The sequence below is a fragment of the Schistocerca gregaria genome, chromosome 2 (genome assembly GCF_023897955.1).
Source record: "Schistocerca gregaria isolate iqSchGreg1 chromosome 2, iqSchGreg1.2, whole genome shotgun sequence".
In the NCBI taxonomy this organism is placed as follows: domain Eukaryota; kingdom Metazoa; phylum Arthropoda; class Insecta; order Orthoptera; family Acrididae; genus Schistocerca; species Schistocerca gregaria.
Genome location: NC_064921.1, coordinates 947,762,582 through 947,781,764, shown reverse-complemented (window position 1 = coordinate 947,781,764; position 19,183 = coordinate 947,762,582). Strand labels below are relative to the sequence as shown.

Genomic DNA, 19,183 nt, shown 5'->3' with positions numbered 1-19,183 from the left:
CAATAACAATTTGTGAATAATATCATAAAGAAGAATGGGTATAAATATTCTATATCTCATATTTGTTATAAAAATTGTGAATTGTTTTTCCGCTCATTTATAATGTTGTAAAGTAATTATTTGGATTCAGAAATACCAGTTTTGCATGACATTTAATTAAAATCACTGATTAATTTAAATATTAAAGTGTCCATGATTTTTTGACCTTGCGAGTAGGGCTAGGTCTACCTACAAAATTTCTCACATTTTGTATAGATAAATATTGTCCATTCTGACTGCACATTCCCCAAGTACAATGACCAACTGAAGTACCATGAAATTTTTAGAACATTCTGGATGGGGGGTTTTGAAGCAAATAATTTCTAAATAACCAACAAATTACAGATTATTTCATCTTTATGTATAAATATTTTGACAGTTTAAGAATTTCAAGCTTTAACGTCATAGCTGTCAGTTAGCAGTCCTTACACTTTATCATTTCTCAAGACAGTTAACATCCTATGACTATTTATATTTTCAAAACATAATTTTGCAATTGGCAAAAAGTTATAAATTTTCATAGTTTATTTTTCCAATATATACTACACTCCTGGAAATGGAAAAAAGAACACATTGACACCGGTGTGTCAGACCCACCATACTTGCTCCGCACACTGCGAGAGGGCTGTACAAGCAATGATCACACGCATGGCACAGCGGACACACCAGGAACAGCGGTGTTGGCCGTCGAATGGCGCCAGCTGCTCAGCATTTGTGCACCGCCCCCGTCAGTGTCAGCCAGTTTGCCGTGGCATACGGAGCTCCATCGTAGTCTTTAACACTAGTAGCATGCCGCGACAGCGTGGACGTGAACCTTATGTGCATTTGACGGACTTTGAGCGAGGGCGTATAGTGGGCATGCGGGAGGCCGGGTGGACGTACCGCCGAATTGCTCAACACGTGGGGCGTGAGGTCTCCACAGTACATCGATGTTGTCGTCAGTGGTCGGCGGAAGGTGCACGTGCCCGTCGACCTGGGACTGGACCGCAGCGACGCACGGATGCACGCCAAGACCGTAGGATCCTACTCAGTTCCGTAGGGGACCGCACCGCCACTTCACAGCAAATTAGGGACACTGTTGCTCCTGGGGTATCGGCGAGGACCATTCGCAACCGTCTCCATGAAGCTGGGCTACGGTCCCGTACACCGTTAGGCCGTCTTCCGCTCACGCCCCAACATCGTGCTGCCCGCCTCCAGTGGTGTCGCGACAGGCATGAATGGAGGGACGAATGGAGACGTGTCGTCTACAGCGATGTGAGTCGCTTCTGCCTTCGTGCCAATGATGGTCGTATGCGTGTTTGGCGCCGTGCAGGTGAGCTCCACAATCAGGACTGCATACGACTGAGGCACACAGGGCCAACACCTGGCATCATGGTGTGGGGAGCGATCTCCTATACTGGCCGTACACCTCTGGTGATCGTCGAGGGGACACTGAATAGTGCACGGTACATCCAAACCGTCATCGAACCCATCGTTCTACCATTCCTAGACCGGCAAGGGAACTTGCTGTTCCAACAGGACAATGCACGTCCGCATGTATCCCGTGCCACCAAACATGCTCTAGAAGGTGTAAGTCAACTACCCTGGCCAGCAAGATCTCTGGATCTGTCCCCCATTGAGCATGTTTGGGACTGGATGAAGCGTCGTCTCACGTGGTTGCACGTCCAGCACGAACGCTGGTCCAACTGAGGCGCCAGGTGGAAATGGCTTGGCAAGCCGTTCCACAGGATTACATCCAGCATCTCTACGATCGTCTCCATGGGAGAATAGCAGCCTGCATTGCTGCGAAAGGTGGATATACACTGTACTAGTGCCGACATTGTGCATGCTCTGTTTCCTGTGTCTATGTGCCTGTGGTTCTGTCAGTGTGGTCATGTGATGTATCTGACCCCAGGAATGTGTCAATAAAGTTTCCCCTTGCTGGGAGAATGCATTCACGGCGTTCTTATTTCAATTTCCAGGAGTGTATTTATTGAAAACAAATTCAGATCTCTAACACTTTTGGTTTCTTTATTGCAACTTTCCCTTTTGTTATGACATTTCCACAAATACTCTCTCTAGTGAGGTCTGTAGTGTTTTAACAAATCATCAGAAAATCAAAATATTGTTGTCTTCAAGAGGTATCGTCTGGAACTTTAAACACATATACATATAATTTTTTTTTTTTTTTCCATCAAACTTTGAAACTGATGTGGCATATTCACTCTTGACCTGTATTATTTGAGATGAAATTGCCCACCAGAACTCTTTACCAACCTTGTGACATCTACATCTACATTTATACTCCACAAGCAACCCAACGGTGTGTGGCGGCGGAGGGCACTTTATGTGCCACTGTCATTACCTCCCTTTCCTATTCCAGTCGCTTATTGTTCATGGGAAGATCGACTGCTGGAAAGCCTCCGTGCGCGCATGGGAAGATCGACTGCTGGAAAGCCTCCGTGCGCGTTCGAATCTCTCTAATTTTACATTAATGATCTCCTCGGGAGGTATAAGTAGGGGGAAGCAATATATTCGATACCTCATCCAGAAACACACCCTCTCGAAACCTGGACAGCACGCTACAGAGCGATGCAGAGCGCCGCTCTTGCAGTCTGCTAGTTGAGTTTGCTAAACATCTCCGTAATGCTATCATGCTTACCAAATAACCCTGTGACTAAACGCGCTGCTCTTCTTTGGATCTTCTCTATGTCCTCTGTTAAACCGACCTGGTATGGATCCCACACTGATGAACAATACTCAAGTATAGGTCGAACGAGTGTGTTGTAAGCCACCTCCTTTGTTGATGGACTACATTTTCTAAGGACTCTCCCAATGAATCTCAAACTGGCACCTGCCTTACCAACAATTAATTTTATATGATCATTCCACTTCAAATTGTTCTGTACGCGTACTCCCAGATATTTTACAGAAGTAACTGCTACCAATGTTTGTTCCACTATCATATAATCATACAATAAAGGATCCTTCTTTCTATGTATTCGCAATACATTAAACTTATTTATGTTAAGGATCGGTTGCCATTCCCTACACCAAGTGCCTATCCACTGTAGATCTTCCTGCATTTCGCTACAATCTTTTAATGCTGCAACTTCTCTGTATACTACAGCATCATCCGCGAAAAGCCACATGGAACTTCCGACACTACCTACTAGGTCATTTACATATATTGTGAAAAGCAGTGGTCCCACAACACTACCCTGTGGCATGCCAGAGGTTACTTTAATGTCTATAGACATCTCTCCATTGAGAACAACATGCTGAGTTCTGTTTGCTAAAAACTCTTCAAGCCAGCCACACAGCTGGTCTGATATTCCGTAGGCTCTTACTTTGTTTATCAGGCGAGAATGCGGAACTGTATCGAATGCCTTCCAGAAGTCAAGGAAAATGGCATCTATCTGGAAGCCTGCATCTAATATTTTCTGGGTCTCATGAACAAATAAAGCGAGTTGGGTCTCACATGATCGCTGTTTCCGGAATCCATGTTGATTCCTACAGAGTAGAATCTGGGTTTCCAGAAATGACATGATATGCGAGCAAAAAACATGTTCTAAAATTCTACAACAGATCGATGTCAGAGATATAGGCCTATAGTTTTGCGCATCTGCTCGACGACCCTTCTTGAAAACGGGGCTACCTGTGCTCTTTTCCAATCATTTGGAATCTTCCGTTCCTCTAGAGACTTGCGGTGCACGGCTGTTAGAAGGGGGGCAAGTTCTTTCGCATACTCTGTGTAGAATCAAATTGGTATCCCGTCAGGTCCAGTGGATTTTCCTTTGTTGAGTGATTTCGGTTGCTTTTCTATTCCTTGGAAACTTATTTCGATATCAGCCATTTTTTCATTCATGTGAGGATTTAGAGAAGGAAACAGCTTTGGAAAAAGGTGTTTAGTATTTCAGCTTTACGCATGTCAGCCTCTGTTTCAATGCCATCATCATCCCAGAGTGTCTGGATATGTGTTTCGATCCACTTACTGATTTAACGTAAGACCAGAACTTCCTAGGATTTTCTGTCAAGTCGGTACACAGAATTTTATTTTCAAATTTACTGAACGCTTCATGCATAGCCCTCCTTACTCTAACTTTGACATGGTTTAGCTTCTGATTGTCTGAGTGGTTTTAGCTGCATTTAAACTTGCAGTGAAGCTCTCTTTGCTTTCAAAAGAGTTTCCTAACTTTGTTATTGAACCACGGGGGGTTTTTCCCGTCCCTCACCACTTTACTCGGCACATACTGTCTAAAACGCATTTTACAATTGCCTTGAACTTTTTCCATAAACACTCAACACTGTCAGTGTTCGAACAGAAATTTTCATTTTGATCTGTTAGGTAGTCTGAAATCTGCCTCCTATTACTCTTGCTAAACAGATAAACCTTCCTCTCTTTTTTTTATATTCCTATTTACTTCCATATTCAGGGATGCTGCAATGGCGTTAAGATCACTGATTCCCTGTTCTGCACTTAAAGAGTCGAAAAGTTCGGATGTGTTTGTTATCAGTAGGTCTAAGATGTTATCTTCGTGAGTCAGTTCTCTGTTTAATTCCTCGAGGTAATTTTCGGATAGTGCACTCAGTATAATGTCACTCGATGCTCTGTCCCTACCACTCATCCTGAACATCTGAGTGTCCCAGTTTATATCTGGTAAATCGAAATCTCCACCTAAGACTAAAACATGCCAAGGAAATTTATGTGAAATGTATTCCAGATTTTCTCTCAGTTGTTCTGCCACTAATGCTGCTGAGTTGGGAGGTCAGTAAAATGAGCCAATTATTAACCTAGCTCAGTTGTTGAGTATAACCTCCACCCATAATAATTCACAGGAACTATCCACTTCTATTTCACTACAGGATAAACTACTACTAACAGCGACAAACACGCCACCACTGGTTGCATGCAATCTATCCTTTCTAAACACCGCCTGTGCCTTTGTAAAAATTTTGGCAGAATTTGTCTCTGGCTTCAGCCAGCTTTCCATACCTATAACGATTTCAGTTTTGGTGCTTTCTATCAGCGCTTGAAGTTCTGGTACATTACCAACGCAGCTTCGACAGTTTACAATTATAATACCGATTGCTGCTTGGTCCTCGCATGTCCTGACTTTGCCCTGCACCCTTTGAGGCTGTTGCCCTTTCTGTACTTGCCCGAGGTTACCTAACCTAAAAAACAGCCCAGTCCACGCGACACAATCCCTGCTACCCATGTAGCTGCCTGCTGTGTGTAGTGGACTCCTGACCTATCCAGCGGAACCCGAAACCCCACCACCCCATGGCACAAGTTGAGGAATCTGCAGCCCTCATGATCGCAGAACCGTCTCAGCCTCTGATTCAGACCCTCACTACAGAGCACTTCTGCCTGTTGTGATCACACACCATGTTTCCCGTCATTTGTAATGTCCAGGGGACTATCACAAATCGTGGCATCATCAGTGTAACAACTATTGTTTTTGAATAAACGTGTCCATCACTTTTGCACAGCTCTGTATGTTAGAAGACCTGAATATCAGCTATGAGTAATGTGGAGTGAAGGCCAATGTGAATACAAACAAGAAAGACAAAAGTGAAAATGTGTGATGGGTTAGGCGAAAAGATGATTGCTTAAAGTACCTAGGATGCAAAATAAACAATAACATGAAATGTAGTCAAGAAATGTTTTACAGTATTTGGTGGTCCATTATATAAACAATTAAGGAAATAAGTAGTGAAGTGCACTTACGGAGAGTTGACCAGTATGGAGTAAAAATATGGGCTCTGGGATGTATGAGTACAGATTGCATAATAATAAAGTGCGCATCAGAAGGAATGGCGACTGGGAAGAGCATCAGAGGAAGAATAGACCAATTAATTGATAAAATCGAGATAAATGGATCATACACAGTTACAAAAACGTTGGGGGAAAACTGGGTGGACTGGCGAATGCTGTACTTGCATTGATGGAACAGTGTAATGGGCGGAACACATCATCTTATGTCAGCACACCATATTCATACTCTGCCTAAAACATTGTCATTACCAAGGGATTTATTACTTCTCAAAGATATATCATCTACATTCCTGTCTTAGGGGAGTGAAATCGACAGCCTGAAATCAACGTCACCATAGGTGTCACTGACCAATCCAAAGGGGTATAGGAAGGTGGTCACATATGTGGAACCACTGTCATCACAAGGCTCATATAATTCACTCTCCAGCAAAGCATCATCACTTCAGATCGTGATGTGCTTTGAAGATAACTACCACTGACAATGTGCTCCACTATACCTTGTGGGTGACTTAGGACTGTTTTTGTCTCTCTCTCTTTCTCTATCTCTGACTGTCTGTGAGTCAGTCTTTCTCTCTCTCTCTCTCTCTCTCTCTCTCTGTGGCTGTTTACTTGCTGGCTGACTGGATACTGACGTGATTAAGGACTTCGTGAATTGTTAGGCTGGCTATCTCATTTACAGTGTCAAGGCATGACCTGGTTTTTGAGCCATCAGTATACTTTCTGAGTCTAAAGGGCAGTGCAATTAATTACTTTTGTTATATTGACACTAGTTGTTACAGTAACTTCATTAGGGGTTGTACTTTTGTAACTAATGTCTGTTGAAATGGTAAATTACTGGATTAATATTTGTTGTTTATAGGGATATGCCATACTTGTTGCTGCTCGAAGGAAGTATCATTAAAATTGTTGGCCTATGATTGTAATTTTTCAGCAATTCTCCAATGGCTATCATCATGTAAATAAATTTCATTTGCCTCACTATGTTTCTTTCATAATAATATTCACACATTCTTTGCTTTATTCTTGGATTAGCTGTATTTTTGTGTAAAGCACATTTTATCTGTTCTAATCAATTACACTGGCACAAAATTCATTCTCATCGTCGGTGAGACAGATACCACAAAGTGTTTTCAGAAACAAACTGTTTCCATGTAAGAGAGAAAAAACATGTAAAATAAAGTGTTTACAACTCTCCTGCATCTGCTGGGTGAAACACACACACACACACACACACACACACACACACACACACACACACACACACACAAACTCACATTGGTGCTCAAAATCGGAGCGAGTACAATTCTACTATTGATAACTGCATACAACAGACATCACAGCACCGCTATTATTTTAGTGCTATACTGGCTTGCTTCCTTCTCACTGTAGTTCCAAAAGTTGGACGAGTCTGAGAACAGCGGCACTGCAGTCTGTCCCTACTCGTTGAATCATTCTCTCTTACTGAAGTGTGCTGGAGGTGGCCTAGTAATGATTTAGTATGGGAAGCTGAGTACATGATCATGCTGTTGTAAAGTAGTGCTGAAAGGTCAAAATGACTTGACTGTCAGAATCAGATGGCCTCTAATGAATCTGTTTTGTGAGACTGAAGAGGGTACGAGACTGACGCTGTGCATACAACTACACATGTGCTTCATTAGAGGAGGAATAGCATCCGAAAAAAGTTTGATGCTACAGTACACGCTTAAAAAAAAAAAAAAAAAAAAAGAAGAAGAAGAAGAAGAAGAAGACATACATACATGAACATGCACACACACCTGTAAATACATCTGAAACTGGATGCTGTTCTAAGAGTCATCATGCACATTTTCTCTGGTGTTTCAGCACATATTTACAATTACATTCTCTCAATGCAGAGCTGGACTCAGTCCAAACAAATATGGTCATCTAATTGTTCAGGCAACGCCCAGTCTTGACAAAGAGTCAGTTTGTTCCCCCATTATAAACAAAATTATTTTTAAAGAAGAATTTTACATGCCTATTCTACAGTGTGGTCTCAAATTAGTCTAGTGTGATATTCATTTTATTGAGATATACTGACAGGGACAGTAAAACACGAAGAATAACTAGTACTCCAGCAGTAATTGCCCTGCAGCAGTGCAACTCAGTTGCTGCTGGTGTACTGATTGTTCTTTGTGTTGGACTGTCCCTGTTGATATGAAGATGATTCAAATGAAAACCTTAAAAGTTCCCTACAACTTTAAGAAATCATGTGATGGAGTTGGTACGTGGCATTAATGCTATCAGAGATTCAGAAAGTGACCGATAGGTGGCAGAGCAATGAAGGAGAAGGCAGCACTGTCCACAACAAGATTCCACCTTCCTGTCAACAAGCAATGTGAGTGAGTAGTGATCTGTGATGCATTTTTTGTGTAGTGAAGGTACTAGACAATCAAAATTTATTGCATAACGGCAGTGTCATTGCAGCAAGTGCAAAAGTGGTGTAGGAAGTTCAAATGCAGTGTAAATTCTGTGGGGGATGCCCGGAGACCAGGGCAGGCGCACCACATCGTGGCAGATAAGAACATTGGGTTAATGGAGGAGAACAAGCGCGTAACTCTGAAGAAATAGGCGCAAGTTTGAACATTAGTAGCAGTTTAGTGTGGAATATTGTTCACAATGTAATGCATTTCAATAAGGTGTCTGCATCATGGGGGCCTTAGCCAACCGAATGACGAACTGAAAGACCATTGCTTAGATGTCTGTGAAGAACATTTGTTTCCACATCAGAGGTGATGCATTTCTGGGAAAAATCGTTGCAGGTGATGAGACTTCAGTCCACTATCACCAACCTGAAACAAAAAATCAAGCGAGGAATGGCGCCACAGCTCTGCCAGAACTACAAACATTTCTGCTCTCAGAGTTATTTTAGAGCATTAGGGGAGTGACGGTAACCACTGCTTCTTATTCAGACAGGGTGTGAAATCAACTTCATCCTGCAATCAGGAACCAACATGGAGGACTTTGACTACAGAAATATTGCTGCAGCATGACAATGCCTGACTGCATACAGTCTGTAAGATAGTTGAAACTGTTCAGGAAATTCAATTTGGATGTCTGGTATATCCTCCTCATTCACAAGACCTCACTCCTAGTGACTAACCGTTTTGGTGCACTCAAAGAAGTAATGGGAGGGGGCATTTCAGAAGTGACGAGAAAAGGTGAATACAGAAATGAATGACTAGCTACGCATCCCACCAAAATAATCCTTTTACTGTGGTATCTATACATTTCCAAACCGAGGGAATACGCGAGTTCATCAACAGGAGACTGTGGAAAAATGACAAGTTAGTTTTTTGTTCATCATTACAATAAAAGATATTATATCATTTTTAGGGTTTTCACTTGAATCATCCTCAATTATACTGATAAAATGAAAATCACAGTATACTAATTGGAGACTGTCCTAATGAATGTGCATGTAAAATTCAATTTCAAAAATAATTTTTTTGTAACAGGAAACAAACTTTTCTTTGACTCCGGGTCTCATATGAAACATACGATGAGCAGTATTTGTTTGTGCTGATAACACTGCAGAAACCAAATTTACAATATCTGGCAAAACACCAGAGAAAATGTACATAACCACTCTTATGAGGGACACTCATATACATGTATGTATAAACAGAACAATATTCACTGCTAACAGATCAGTCATTGTGCTGGTGTGTAACACACACACACACACACACACACACACACACACACACACACACACACACACACACACCTTGACCTTTACATGAGGATGTATATGCATAATGTACGCAAAATTAATGTCAAATGCTTTGCCCATTTTTTTTTACCTGTCCACCTGCCCCTTTCCCACCTCCACATACCAGAAACCCCCTCAAAAAGTGTTTAGAGCACGCCACTGTATTCTGTGGTGTGGAGCTGACACACTATTCTAGATATATAGTGCATTAATTATGGCAAGGAATCTGGGACATTCATCACTAGTTGGCATTACTTAAGAAATGTTTACATTAAAATAGGAATATTACATTATATATTCAAATTTAATTAAATTCATTAACAGTCACACTCCAATTGAATTATATCAGTCTTCATGTTTACTCAAAAGGAAACACAATGAGGACACAATAAATTCACAAACAAATAAACTGCAGAAAAACCATCAGTAAAAATGAATTGTATTATATTTCACATTCATGCTCCCAACTTTGCTACACAGCAGCAATTAACGGGGAGCTGACACAACTGGTATCTTATAAAGAAAATTACATTCAGTTTTAACAAATGTCAAATTGCCAGTTAAGTTTTGTGAAATGTTTACACTTACATTCTCTTCGGTTTACAGTTTACATATAAATCCAATACAAAGAGTGGAACTAGTAACAAGACAAGTCAGAATTTGTACACACTGAAACTAAATCTCTGCACTAAATTTTACCACCATATCACACAGACACATGCATACTTTACAATATAAAATTTATGCCAAAATGAAGGCATTGATGGCATATTATCATTCACAAAAATGTCAATATATATATTTTATGATTGCAGTTAACATATCCTTCTCGTCTTAGGGAGATCACGAAAAGTTGTCAACAATAGCACACATGGGATAATTCTGTCTGTTGGCACAAGATTAAAAATGACAGAATATATGACATAAATAAGACATCAGCTGCAATATAATTATATTACATTGTATTTCACAGCGTAATGACTAACTATTTCCTACTGAACAAAGGATAAATTTCTATCACACATACTATTTCAAAAAGTAAAAGTGATAGCATTAATTATAACAGTATTACTATATAATAGTTGTATTTCTATTATCATAAATTTCTCTGGGTCATTAAGTGAAAATATTACAACCAAGAATAAATTTTCAGATCCTGATGACTAAAGGGCTATGGCAGATGAGCACGATGAATGTTAAGGAGCTATTTATGCTCTTGGAAATGTGCTTCATTTCTGAAGTGAGACATGCAAGTATTGAGTAGAGAAGGTAGATGAAGAAAAATCTACTCACAGATCTAGGTACAAGAACCAATTAAGAATAAAACACATAGTGGAATTTGTAGAGTGGTAACTGGGCATGTAATTCATGTGATTATTAAACATTAACTCTGATTTCTACCAACAGCTGAGCATGTCTCTTTCCCTCCTTCATTAAGATATGAACAAAATCTACAGTTTGCCCCACAGAGCTCACACTCTTCATAATGATTTATGTAACACTATCAGTGAACCATCCAGTTAATCTCCAAATAGCTTAGTCACTGAGAAACAGCAGCAACAATACTCTAAGTAATGAACTCTGCAATACTGTTTTTCTGGAATAAAGCATAAAATGTGGAAATAATGCATTTCTTTTTTTATTGTTGTAATTTGTTTGATTAGTGTACAACTATTCTTCACTGAAGGTGCACAACACAGCAGGATACACAGTAAGCATAATGATTTTTAAATGTGGTAGCTTTTAATTGGTTTTGATTATCAACATATTTTCAGTACCTGATTTTGTCTTCTGAGGAAAATTAATGAAGTCCATAAATTCACTTTTGTTAGGAATGCTTGAAATTTTGTCTATCATATGACATAAGCACAATTTCTATATACTCTTTAAAGCAATTACAAGCTCAATAAATTTCAAAGAATAGATCATTAGCATATTTTCAGACTACTGACACATCAATATTCCCTTTGCACTTGTGTGCTCAGTTTTTCTACTACACTGCCAACAAGAACATTGTGTGGTGACTGCACAAGATGGTTGCTGCTATCATTATTTCTCCCCTTTTGCTCAAAGAGCTACCTGCCTTCTCTCCCCATTTCAACAACTAATCTTCAGATGTATAGATAAAAGAGAATAAATAACTGCTCGATGGCAGAGGCTACGAAGGAGATTCACTCTACAAAACAGCAACTGCGTATAGTGAGTTGTTACATTTTGTACAGAGTGTGCTAGATAAATGTATAAGATACAATGCTTAACTAAACCTGCTACACAGAAATTGGAGGGAAAGACATTTACTATTTTGGGTATCCAGTACCTTGCAACAAACTGCATTATACAGATAACACAGTCCTTAATGGAATTTTTTCCCATTAGTTACTGCCTTATATGAGAGTATGATGATAACTAGGGACAGCCCCTATTATGTCTTCTATAAATTCCAGTTTTTAACAAAAATGGTGAAATTTGATCATTTAAATAAAAGATTCCTGGCTGACCAAGACAGGATCAAGGTTGGAAAGCAAAAAGGTAGATAACATTTGTAACACATGTTTCACACATTAAAAAGTTCAAACTGTAATAACATGTTTCAGGTTTTCATCATTCATATATCAATACATAAACTCTGTTCCCCACCAAAGCAGCATGACAAGGGTTAACAGAGCTCTGGGTGAGAACAGATACAGTAGACACAAAAGTAGCATAGGATGAGGAGAAGAATGAATAGCAACTGAGAACATTAGGAAAGCCCACAGGAGAGTTGTATGTATGAGGGAGATATCTGACATGTACATCAGGATGCAGAGTACAGGGGGGGATGTGGGTGATCCAGATGAGAAGAAAGGCATAAAAAAAAATAAAGGAAGGAAGATACAGATGAGAGAGAGGTGTAGAAAAGAATCAGATAGATTGTGATGCTGGGATGAGGGCAGGAGGATGATATGGGGTGGAAAGAGGAGAAGGGATAAAGACAAGGTAGAAGATGAGGACTGCAGGAGACTGAGGTGAGATGATGTGGTGGTGGTTGAGGTAGTGGTGGTGATTGTGGTTGGGGGGAGGGGGAGGGGGGGGGGGGGCTATGACACAGGAATGTAGACTGTGTTGCAGGAAAAATCTCCCTTGTGGCACAGCCTGTAAAAAAATGTGATGATGATAAGGGAGGGAGGAGATATAAATCACAGTGGTTGTTGAACAGTCATTGAAGTCAACCTCACTGTGTTGAGTAGTATGCTCCAAAACTGACTGATCTAATTCACCCAAGACAAAAGATTTACAGTGGACTTTCATCAAGGTGGATAGTTAGTTTCTGGTTCCACTCTCATAGAATACCATGCAGTAGTTGTAGTGAAGTTCTTCAAAAGCTGTTCCACAGAGAATTCAAAATGGACAGAATTATTTATATATGCCTAGGTGACTACAAATCAACTAGGATAGGTACTGGATGTAAAATAGGGGAAAGGCAACCACTTAACCAAAGCAGACTGATGCGTGGCACATAGAAACACATAGCAGAAAACAATATTCACACTTGTTTCTGAGCTATCCTGTGTGACTGTGTGTGTGAACATGTGTACTTTTACTTAAAAAAGCAAGAGCTAGTGTGAATACTGTTTTCTGTTAGGTGTTTCTGTGTGTCACACATTAGTCTGCTATAGGTGAGTGGTTGCCATTCCCTTATTTTTATGCATTGTTCCAGCCAGGAAATACTTTTATCATTATAGAAGAGCACTTGGCAGTATATAAGCACATATAATATGATAAATGGCAAAGCTTTCTGATAAAGTCCTTGATTCAGAGTGACAACATGCACACACAGTCACTACAGCCCCAAATGAGGCAAGTAGTGATGATCTGATTAGTGTATGATGTGGGAAAACTGAATGGGCTAGGTTGGGATGAGAGAGAAGCAGCAGAGTTTGGTGATATGACAGAGTGAAACATGTACATACATGCAGGTAGATGGCTGCCACAAAAGAAGGGAGACAGTGGACAGGGTAGAGGGTTGCTAGAAAGAATGCTAAGAAGATTGTGGTAGGGGTGTGTAAAGGATTTAGAATAAGAGATGGAAATAGGGAAAGGGAGATAGAGGAGGGTGGGGTGACATACACATGAATGAAAGAGTGACACTTCAGGATAGGTGTTGGTAATATCAGATTGTGAATGCCAACGAAACTGGCTTTCCACTTTGTGATATGCAAATATGTCTTTGTTTCTCTGCAGAACATTGCAAGTTGGGTGAAAGTTGTGTAGGTGAGAAGGGGAGTCAGATTAGAAACTGTTCTACGTTTTTGACGATGTGGCAGGTAATTAAAAGAAATTGAGATGATGGGTGACAAACTGTATGTGATAACTTTAGTCTCTATAGGGGGAAAGTAGTAACAAAAAGCAAGGATGTGAGAAATGGAAGAAACTGAAACAAATATCTGCTCCAGTTATTAGGAATGTGGGAAAATAGAAACAAAGAAGCTCCTTATGGTCTCACACGATGAGTATTTAACGAATGCACTAAAACTTTTCAGTAGAATTAACTCTGTCATCATGTGTTCACTATGTGGTGCATGGAAATACTACTTCTATTCCTCAAGCTAGCTGAATGCATTTTGGATTTTGTTGATGAATCACTGTTCTGAAAAATAAATTACTTTTTGTCTCAGTAGCATTTTCATCAATCATGTGCTGATTTTAACAGCTGTGTATGCATAAGAAATTCAAACAACGAACCGTAGGAGAGCAAATATTAAAGGAGCATTACCTAAGCTGAATGACTACATTGTGCAGTTGACATGGCAAATGAAAACAATATACATAATGGTTTGTAACTAACGACTTATGATGAACTAGTACAGTTTACATTCCAATATTTAAGACACCCACAAAGTGAGTTATCACTGCACTTATTGCAAGTATTTGGGTTTGTGGTTTTGTAAGAGGAAATATAAATAATTAAATTGTGGTATCCTAGGGTTTAAGTATTGTTAGTCATTTATATTTTAAGATTGAGGTTAACTCAGCAGGAAAGTTTAAAATGAAGACAAGTAATTCAGAATTACAAAGAGTAGTTGCATTTTCAGACCTGATACATAATAAAATCCTGATAGCACGGTATAGCAGCAAGGTGCTAGAAAAACCTGAACTAAATGGCTCAGTCCACTGATGAAGTGAAATATGTACAAGAGGTTGTCATCAAGTTTTAACTACCACCTTGAAAATATAAATTTGCATAGTTAATTTTTTGTTTGTTTGCCAATAACAGTGATATCCCCATGCCACAGTACCACAGCATGCTGTTAGAGGATCCAAAACAATATGCACAGCCCATCTCCACTTTATCAATCGGCTACACCATTTGGTTTTGGCACATCTAGTGGATGACTATGGTGCTGTGGCATGGGAATTTCAGTGTGTTATAAGACTGCAAACATTAAACTGCAAACAAATAAAGCATGAATTACATAACTTTATTTTTCCTAGTTAATAACCAAAACTTAATGACTACCCACAAATATAATAAAGTCTTTAAACACAGCAAAAAATATATGGATGTGAATGCTTGAGAGATGGTGGTAGGGGAGACTCAGAATGCAACGTTGCAGCTGTATCTATTTACTGTACCCAACCCCCTCTATTCATTCACAGAGCAGAATGTTCCTTTGTCTGAGGAAGCTGCTTTCATTTCTTTAACGTTGGTTGCCTAAATAGTAGTAGTCACTTTCAGAATTTTAAAACAGAAGTGTCACATAAGTGTTCAGATAATGTAGAGAAACTGTGTGTTTGTGTGTGTGTGTGTGTGTGTGTGTGTGTGTGTGTGTGTGTGTGTCACTCGTGTTGATAGAAAGAGAGAGACAAATTAACCAAAATAGGAATATCATAACTTTATACTAAAATAGGATCACTTTTTAATATAAAGCGATGTCATAGGAATTCATAGTCTTTGTATGATATATGTGACACCTTATCTTGCCTTACGTAATCACATTCTTTTCACAAGAAAATTATTACCAGCATAAACACACACATAAGAAACATATACATCTCACAGATAACAAACAATTGTTAAGTATAACGCACTTCTGAACTGTTCTTTATGCTGATAATTATGAGTCATAAATAATGGTACAGGGCAAGGCTAGAATGATGCAACACATGGCTTATTATATTTTTTCTCAGTATTATGTAATAATTACCACTATGAAAACATAATTTATGTTTTAAACATGGTTGAAATATAGAGAAAGTTGCTTTAATTCTCTTTTTATCATTGTCTAGCCAGCTGTTATGTCACTATCAGCACCTTAAAATTTAGGTGCCACAAGAATGTAACTAACATCAAAGAATACGAAAACTGGATGTGAGGTACACACGTGAGCAGCAAAGAGGAAAACAAATTAAAAACAATGGGACTGCATTCCTTTTTTCCCCAGAAATAGGATCACCTTATATTAAAAAGTGATGTCAGAGGAATTCATGGTCTTTATATATTTGAGATATCCTAGCTCACCTTCAGTCATCACATTCTTTTAAATTTTTCATACTTAACTACAAACAACAAAACCAGCTATAAAATTACAATAGTTCAGTGTAATTTATATAAAAAACTTATACCTGCTCACACAAACCTCAGGTCAAATCAATTGTGGATACAGTAACCTAATATACAACTGAATGAGGGCCAGATCATGATGTCAACAACATTTTGTCAAAATTTTAAGACAGTAATGAAGAGCCCAAGATGTTCATTTTATAGACTTTGCCAGTTACTGATACTGTAAGCTTTGGTTGATGTTCACAAACAGGACATAATGACAAATAACACTTGAATTTCAAGATGTATGTGCTAGAGTATTAGAAAGAAATGTATGTATGTGAAGTATTCTGTGGCTAAACATATTCGCTCTCATCCAAAAGAAATTGCTCCATATCGAAACCAAATATTCTAATAACTTTAGTAAAATAAACCAAACATGTTACACAACTGGATTTAGCAGACAATTTACAACAAAAATAATGTGCTTCAGAACTGGCCCCTATCCCACTTAATTTAAATTATTTTTCTGGATCTGTCACATGGAAATAAATGGATAAAAAGAAAGAAATTTTAAGCTCTTATTTGTATCAACACTGAGAATAATGGTAACAGAGTGGAGCAAAAATTAATACAAATATTATAAGCCAATTCCTATGTTATAAAAAGCACCAAGTTCCAGTATTCTTAAAAATGAATAGTTGTGTGTCTTGAAGAATTTGATTTACAGACATGAAAAAGGAGAATAATTCCATTTACAGCGAACATCTCTACATGGAAGCACAGGATTAAATTAACATAACCAATCACATAATATCTATGAAATCTGACAGAAAGGAAGGAAAAATATATTCATCTCATACTCCAGAGGCATAAGAATATGTGCATATGGCACCGGGTAACATTTTTAAGTATAATATATTTACATTAAGCATGGGTAAATAAATACGACATATCATCAAATTCTACTACTGTTCTTCCTTCAAAATTTACAATTTATTGTAAAACATTTAATATATTCCCTGAAAAGTGTGCTGCTGCTGAAAACTGAAGCTCTTTTCTGCAATAACAGGTATTATCTTTTTATCACTGAGTGTCTTGTATTTGTAAATCCTTGAATAGTGAGTTGTAAATTCTGTTACATGACCTATCCTAATAACATATTATTCATATGGCCTGCAAAGAAAGAATTTCAAGTGCAGAGATATTTTGTACCATGAATATGACTTGAAAAATACACTTACTACACTAAATCACAGACAATAATATAACAATAACAAATTTAAAACAAACCTATTAATACTGGCAGCTTTACGAACACTGTGATTTATGCTGATGTCCATGCATTATTACACTAAACATTCTGGGGGACTCATCATGTGATACGCACACACACATAACAAAATAAAACAAAACATTCTATAATACAATGATGATGATGATGCGTTGTTGTGGGTCTGTAAAATGAACTGACAACGTTCTACTGCACTGAGAAAATAAATTTTCATACAATAGTCATGTTTTGTTTCTAAAATTGCCAGATTCAACCTAGAGTGTAAGTAAAATACCTGGAGTGCATTTTTGTCAAATGCAAATGACCTTTTGAAAAAACTTGATACTTTACATCACTGTCACCAGAATTTACAACATTATTGTTCACAGCTGATTACTCTTGAGAGTTACAGACAGTTGTTTAGTGACTGAATCATGGTGGGAAACATCAACATATCTCTGGTTCCTCTGAGAGATTGAGTCACATTAACTGTGTGTTAGCCATCCAAAGGCGGTCCCAGGTAGACCATGGAAACTTCAGTGTTCCCATACACTGCAGACACCGAAGGATATAGTCTTTTATCTGGGAGACCTGTCAACAAATCATTAATGTCAAAATGAAAGAATTTACTGCTGAAATAGTCACAAGCATTATTTATGTGCATGTTAAGCATAAAATTGCTTCTTGAGGATAAAGTGCTAGTGCTACACCAACAAACTGAGAATAAATTGCACAACAGCTATGAAATATCTACCTATATCAAAGTTTGTGTACAAATTTGGAGCAGTCTCAATGGAGTTTTACACCAGTTCACAGTCAGCAGCAGGACTGGATTAAGGTTCAACAGACACAAGCAGCTACTTGGGGCACCAAGCAACACAATATAGCCACTTGCGGCATCAGGTTGAGAGGGGCACCAGAGATGCCCCTAGTGCAAAATTTGTACACAGGGTGCATCACAATTAGTAGTGAAATAAATAAATAAATAAATGCTCACTAAATTTTGATTTATTTTAAGAAGGGTAGTGGAGGTGACTAATGATGTTTCTTGTGTGGAACAAATGTTCTCAAAATGGCAATGGCTTGCAGTCACATCTTTCAAAGATGAAGGTGACTTCAATTACTTTTGTATTCTAATTACCTAGCAGAAACATTCTATAGATCATAATCAGGCCCTCTCATTATAATTCAGAACATGTCTGCCCAGGATATCCTTCAGAAGTCAGCAGTGAAATGATATCCTATGATGTCACAGAAGGTTGGTTTCTTATCAAAGTCCTAGTTAAGCATTGAGCTCAAAGTCTTGCCAACATAGCTAATGGGAGCAATACTGTGGCTGTTTTTGTGTTTCCATGTTTTAATAAGGAGAATTATGATAGTTTCCTATCAAACATTGTGAAACTGCCCTGTCTCACTGATTAAATTAAAAAGAGCAGAGAACCTAATGCCTGATAACTGACACTGGCATTAGAGAAGGGACGCAAGCTCAGACTTGGAAAGGATGGGGAAGGAAATTGACCAAGCAATTTAGTATGGAACCATCCTGGCAACCAACTTAATGATTTAGGAAAACCATAGAACATCTGCATTTCTGTGAACAGATGAGGCTTCGAAGTCCACTCCTCTCAAATGCATGTCACAGTGCCAGCTTGCTCTGCGTTTTCTTTTGCCTTCCTGTGAAGAGGAAGGGCAGTTGTAAACTTCAACAATGGTGTAACCACAACTCCAACTGCTCTTTTTATACAACTCGGTGATGACATAAACCTAGTTCAGGCTAGCAGGGCAGGTAATTTTACTGAAATTCTTGGACACTCTTGGAGGGGTTGTCATCTGGAACCCTCTGGAGAGGACCATTCT

General features: G+C 38.8%; 1 protein-coding gene across 1 annotated transcript in view; it reads right to left on the bottom strand.

Moving 5' to 3' along the window:
- Positions 1-9,787: 9,787 nt before the first annotated feature.
- The window catches only part of LOC126335410 (F-box/SPRY domain-containing protein 1), an 84,404-nt gene continuing 75,008 nt past the window's right edge, over positions 9,788-19,183 (bottom strand). The window contains exon 3 of the mRNA XM_049998678.1: positions 9,788-17,917. Within this exon, the coding sequence (XP_049854635.1) occupies positions 17,823-17,917 (95 nt within the window). The 3' untranslated portion in view covers positions 9,788-17,822. The remainder of the gene's footprint in view (positions 17,918-19,183) is intronic.